This window comes from Neltuma alba, unplaced genomic scaffold (assembly GCF_004799145.2).
Source record: "Neltuma alba isolate B1F8T4 unplaced genomic scaffold, ASM479914v2 tig00002039_pilon, whole genome shotgun sequence".
Taxonomy (NCBI): Eukaryota; Viridiplantae; Streptophyta; class Magnoliopsida; order Fabales; family Fabaceae; genus Neltuma; species Neltuma alba.
The window spans coordinates 3,829-10,016 of record NW_021632715.1 but is presented as its reverse complement, the minus strand read 5'-3'; the positions used below and the strand labels follow the sequence as shown (position 1 = coordinate 10,016).

Sequence of the window (6,188 nt, the reverse complement as noted above, 5' to 3'; positions counted from 1 at the left end):
GTACGTCATGAACTAACTGGAAAGTTGCCACCCTTTGGGTATGGTTTAGGGAGTGAAAAATAAGAACATAGTTGCGCCCATAAAATGTGATAATTTAAAGTATATTATTGAATATTTAAAATTTCATCAAGAATTTATATTAATATTTTCTGACAGACACCTCAACAAATGAGGGTTGCAAAATGACTACCGGGATCATCACAACATCATATTATTATTAATTTTACATAAACATAATATTGTCTACAAGTTATGAATAGTATCTCTCATCTTAGACTTCTTACAAATACATCATCAAACCCAATCTAGTTTTGACACCAATATCAAAACAAACTGATAAATTAGTTCCAAATTGTTAAATCTACCTAGTTTTAGCTTTAAGAATTAATAAATGTACAAGTTAATGCTCGAGTTAAAAAAAAAAATCACATATTACTCCTTTTGTCAAGTAACTTTGAATTGGGCAAAAAAATAAAAAAGTAACACAAATAACTTATCATTAGATACCATCAAATGTACTTGATATTTATCATAAAGCAAAATAAAACTCCAGTCAATGACCAAAAATCACCAAATAATGAGTGCCCAGACCATCTCCAATCTGCCTATACCACATTCATAGACCTAATAAGTTGCTGAGATTAGTTTTCTTTTTTTTTTGACCAGCAAGTTGCTGAGATTAGTTAAAGGCTTAAGGGGACGCGACCCACATTCCTATTCATGAAACCAACAAGTAGGCGCATATCTGAACTACTAATCCGCAAGGCAAAATAAACATATACATAGGCAAAATAAATATATACATAGACAAAATAGCCTTGAAAATTTCCTAGCCTACTGTGCGACTGCGCCATAAGTACTCTATTTTAATGGCAACCGGGAAGCACAGATCCAATGTTTGCAGCTTCACATTTCAGACACAGCTAGTAAAACTAGCTATATCTCCAATTCTCAGGTACCTGAGGAGTAGTTTGGACATGTACTCTTTCCTTGATGTTCTATTAATTACTAAGTTAAACAATCTAGAGGAGCACAACAGGAAGCCAAAGTGCACATTCAAATTACCGATATGAATGTGAAGGCCCATCAAATGCATAACGAGAAGAAACTGGCGCATGCATGGATACTGGCTGGGCCCTGTGATAATGCCGCGCCTGACTATATTCTGGCAAAGCTTCAGCAGCATATGTTGAGTACAGACTATCTTGAAAGGTTTCTCTCCTTGGCAAGTTACCAGCCCTGCTCAAGATTCTTCCACCTACTAAAGAGCTCAAAGAGAATTCATCATCTCTGTATGAAGGTTGAGAATAGGGGTCCCTTCTTGATGAACCATATCGGTAGTCATCTACACCATGACCATAAGCCTGATATTCCCTCTTATTTAAATATAGAGGATCAGTGAGAAGTCTTTCTACATGAGATTGTGAAGGGACATCCTCCCTGTAGATAGAACCCAGTTGATGAAGGTGCTCTGTTTCACGATCTCTCTCATGGGGCTCCAGTGTGGGATTCGCATGAGAAGGGGGAGTCAGATTTCTCCCATCTCCTTGAAGACCATAAGCTCGATAATCCTTTTCAGTCAGGAATAAATCACGTACTTTCCTTTCATGTTGCAGAACATTATAATTCTTCCCATGGCTATTGGCATAAGGATCTTGGTCCGATCTTTCCCTATGCAAATGGGACCATTGTCCCTCAACACCGTCAGAAACTTCCCTATCCAGCATTAGTACTTTTGGACAGGTGCGAAGAGGCAGCAAAGTGGAATGAATTGTAGCTGGTCGGAAAAGTCCTGTAAGCTTCCTAACCTGAAAGGGAATGTTAAAGTATTAGAATAAATCAGAACAACAGCCAACCCACCAGAGGAAACACTTGATTCTCACCTGCCTGACAGTAAGTTCAGTTTTGAACTTGTTCCTTTCATCATAATTTTCTTTGATAGCCTTTTTGAAAATGCTCTCAGGCAGTGGGAAGCAATCCTTCTCAATGCTGAATCGCACCTGAAGGTTCAGAGCTAGCCATAAGCACATGATTCTTGACAAAATAAAATGAGAATTATTTGCAGAAGTGTGGGACAGAACTTGCAAGGAAAAGAAAATGCAAAGGGAAAACAAACCTGAGCAGGAAAGGAACCATTGAACGCTTTGGGTTCAAGTTTCATGCCCCCAGAGGATGTAGCTTTGTATATCCCATATAATAGCTTAAGATCAAAATCATAAAGAAAAAGCTTAAGCCCACGCTTGACTCCCAAAACAACATCCTTTTTACCACTGGAAACACCCATAACTTGGTAATGGAAACAGTCTGGCTTTGTTTTTGCACTGCACATGAAGATTAAGCCACCAAGCTTTTCTCTCTTCCCTTCATTCAAATTAACCTTCTCTGGGCTGCCTTTCTCATTTTCGTTCATTCTATTATTAGCACCCTTGTTTGGCTTTACATGCTTTCCTCTGTTCTTCTGTTCTTGTTTACTAACATTTGACTCATTAGTCTTCTCATTACTATTTTGAATATGATGGCTCTGCCCAGTAAAAGGTTTATCACTAGTGCCCCTATTTCGACTATCCTCATTGCTATTGTCCACCTGCTGGCTCTTCTCCTCATGCTGCTCATCAGCAGTTCTGTTCTGTTGACTGTCTTGTGAAGTTTGTTTCTTGCTGCGCCCATTTCCGTTGTGAGAAATTTCTCTCTCTCCCACTATTGCTCTATTCTTTCTCTGTTGATCTTTTCCTGGAATCCGCTTAAAACCTTTATTCTTTTTTATGTTAGGCCTGCTAGGCTGAGACCTCTTAACAAATTTTGATTTGGCCTTCAATGACTGTTGAAGATTTTTGCCACTTGACTCTGCTTTACTAGATCCTTTAGGCAGATTCTCTGTATCCTTCCTACTATCAGCTTTGTTGACGCCTTGTTCCATATTACATTAGTACCTGAATTTACAAGATGCAAAAGGAAAAAATTTAGTTCAAGCATTTAAGAAGTGAGACGTCTTTCCCGTTTTTCAAATCTTTTTGACATTGTACATCATCCAGAAAAAGCTTAAGGCCTGTTTGGGATAGCGTTCAAAAGCACTTATAAATACGTTTCACATAAACTGAGACAAAACTCCTCTCACAGCTTATTTCGTATTTCGTAAATCACGATTAAAAAACTACTTATAAGTTATTCCACACGAGCTCTTGGTCAATTCAATCATTTATTTTGAGGTGGGGGCATAGGAAGGAGAAGATGGAAGCAATAAGATGGTTTCATTCAATGGTAGGCGTATTCAAGCCACATCCAATTTCTTATTTTTCCTTAAAAAAAAATTCAAGATATGATAGAAACAACAATGTACTTGTTACATGTATAGGGCCGTATAGTACACATCTCAGTATCAAGTTAATTAGGATGTGTCACACATCCATCAGCTGCAGAAAAGGCGCCAAGAAAGTTACATAAACAACTTGAGAGAAACCAAGTAAAAAGGGAAACTTCCATATTGAGATTTTGGGGTCTCATTAAGTTCCACTCTACAAATAAGATGTTCTACCCGGCAGTGGCTTCACAGATATAAGAATACCAAAGTTACAAAAATAGTAATCATTATAGAGATTACAAATATCCAAATGAATAATAGCAGAGTATCTTCATCATCAATGCTAAATCACTCTCCTATATTTCATACAAAAGTTATATAACTTGTATCATTCATTCAAGTATGAAGGTGCCTGACAAAAGTTGAAGATTAAATGTTTAAAGGTACAAAACAGACAATAAGTTAGTGATGAATTAACTTAACATTAGAAATATTCATACCCACACTGCTTAATGCTTTCAGTCATATTCATGAGAACATGGACAGGGGCGTGCATGGACAGACAAGCAGGCCAGATGTCCATGCAGCATTAGATATGGCTAGTACAACTAAGCTAAAAAGACTGCCCCTTGAGTGTTATCAGCATGTTGAGAACTATATTTATACTTTTTTCAGCGTAGAATTAAGTGAACAATATATCGTAAAGAATCTCATATGTTAAAAGTGCAGCTCCCCAAAACCATGAAGTTTATAGTTTAATCAAACTGTGAGTCTTAATATTCTTCTTGATGTCTTTCATCCTCATGTTGTTCCCACATCCAGAGTGTTCAATAACAATTTACAATCCATATAACGTGAAAAAATTGGCAATAACTTTTCATTCTCTGTTAAAGATGGAAATAATCATGCCAAAAACTGTAAGATCACTCTCAATCCATTCACATGATTAGTAATTGATTCAAGAGACTGCAAATGAGGACAAACAAATGGCACAATGAATGGTCAGAAACCTTTAAATAAGGTTTCAATATCCAATTGGCCAAATGTTTTCTTTCATTGCCACTGAGTGAGATGATAGCATTTTAAACTATGCCACTAGAAAGAGCACAAATGTTATGTTCATTTTTTTACCATGTACGACTTTGCCTTGCTTTACTTTTGTTGACATTGCCATAAGATTATGGCATTATGGATTATCATTCCAATTCTTCCACGGGTCCACCATGATTGTAGGCAAGTATTATCTGGGTTCAGTAGACAAATCTAGTATTCCCACTAAAGTTTCCTAATTTCCCCTATTTGCCTGGTTTGCATGAAGCCGAAACCTTTCTAGTATCCGAAGTCCCCACTCCCCAACATAAGTATGAAAATAGCCAAAGCATTATTAAAATTTTGAAAAAAAAAAGGGAACCGTGGATGATAACCAGAAGCTAAGTAGACAAGGGCGGCCTGCATTTACTCAACTACATTCACTCGCATGAAAGACAGCAAGGCAAAGTTACATCATTAGCAATACAAAGTTATTTTTCAGAAGAGTGAGAGGAAGATAGACAAAAGACAGGTCTAAACACAACCTATATCAATTTGAGTGAAAGCGGATGCTTTTATCCAATCGCCCAGATGAAATATCGAAATTCAAGTGAAGAACAAAGTCACCAACTTTGGGCATAATCGCGCAAGAAATACGGAACTCCATCCAAAATGACAAACTACACAACCCTGATGAAATCTGTTTAACAATTTTTACCATCATATAGACTCATCAAAAACCACTCAGAGCAGCTACCAAAGCGGACAGAACGGTATAAATCCTCATCGATATCTACACAAGCACACCGACTCACACAATGAAGCCGTGATCGGAATCAAGTAGGGAAGAAGTACCTAGGGAATATGAGTCAAATAACCAGTGATCCAAACGGTGGACCAAAACCAGAGTCTGGAGGGTTTTCGCCAAGCGGGAGTGGGTTCATGGCCAAACGGACGACTTCGGTCTTTGACTCTTTGTTTTAAACTAGACAAACCGGAGCCTCGAACGCTTCCATCCTAACTGATTCTGTAGTGTGATGGGACCCGCTCGTAGCATAAGTGGGACCAGCTGTTAGTATGGGAGCGTCTCTAAAATAAAATTAATAAAAGAAAAAAGAGTTAAATATTGATGATAAAGATATAATCAGCATTACATATCTTGATTGGTATATCACGTAAGGAAGTTTCATTTAAATTTAATGGATATTGTCTTTTTTATTGTATGTTATTTCCTTAAATTTAAATATTTATTTTTATTATCATAGATAAATATTTCTTTTTACTTCTAGTATATATTATTTCAAACAAATTAATTCGAGATTAATTTTCTTCACATTAATTGCAAATACTTTTCAAAGGGAATGCGCTTTCTTTCTTTCTATTTTTTTTTGATAAAGTTGAGATTCGATTTTGTTGTAATGCGGGTTGTATTGTGATCTGTAGTTTGATGATAATAAAATTAAAGGGTTAGTTATTTTCTTCTTCTTCTTTTTTTGGCCAGATAATTATTTCCAGATAGGTAGGGATTTTTTTTTTCTAGCTGTTTGAGAGCTAGCTTTCTTGCTTCCATAATTCTAGTTTATTTCAAGCTTTGCATATTATTGGAATTGGAAAGATCTTCCTTAATATTATACTCCTCCGGTCCTAATTATAAGACCCAATTGACTTATTTGAGGAGATTAAGGAAGTAAGTTAAGTTGGTTATTTATAATAAATAAGTGTTGTTATTCCTAAAATATCCTTGCTAATTAAGTATATTGGCTAAAACTATCATTATTAGAAGGATTATCTTGGAAAAAAATGCATAAATATAAAAGAAAAAATGGATTGGGTCTTATAATTAGGACCAAATAAAAAGTCA

General features: G+C 36.2%; 1 protein-coding gene across 1 annotated transcript; it reads right to left on the bottom strand.

Moving 5' to 3' along the window:
- Positions 1 to 683: 683 nt before the first annotated feature.
- Positions 684 to 5,254, bottom strand: LOC114715879 (uncharacterized). Its single transcript, XM_028900791.1, has 4 exons — positions 5,183 to 5,254; positions 2,117 to 2,930; positions 1,884 to 2,000; positions 684 to 1,808 (listed from the first exon to the last, which is right to left on the bottom strand). The coding sequence occupies exons 2-4, from the start codon at positions 2,915 to 2,917 to the stop codon at positions 1,062 to 1,064; spliced, it is 1,665 nt and encodes a 554-aa protein (XP_028756624.1). The 5' UTR covers positions 2,918 to 2,930; positions 5,183 to 5,254; the 3' UTR covers positions 684 to 1,061.
- Between the last annotated feature and the right edge of the window lie 934 nt (positions 5,255 to 6,188).

What these genes read in the sequence shown, in the direction of transcription:
- LOC114715879 (XM_028900791.1), bottom strand. Translation starts at nt 2,917, where the DNA reads ATGGAACAAGGCGTCAACAAAGCTGATAGTAGGAAGGATACAGAGAAT. An exon ending in ATGGTTCCTTTCCTGCTCAG is followed by an intron (nt 2,001 to 2,116) that starts GTTTGTTTTCCC and finishes CTGAACCTTCAG; the next exon opens with GTGCGATTCAGCATTGAGAA. An exon ending in CTGAACTTACTGTCAGGCAG is followed by an intron (nt 1,809 to 1,883) that starts GTGAGAATCAAG and finishes ATTCCCTTTCAG; the next exon opens with GTTAGGAAGCTTACAGGACT.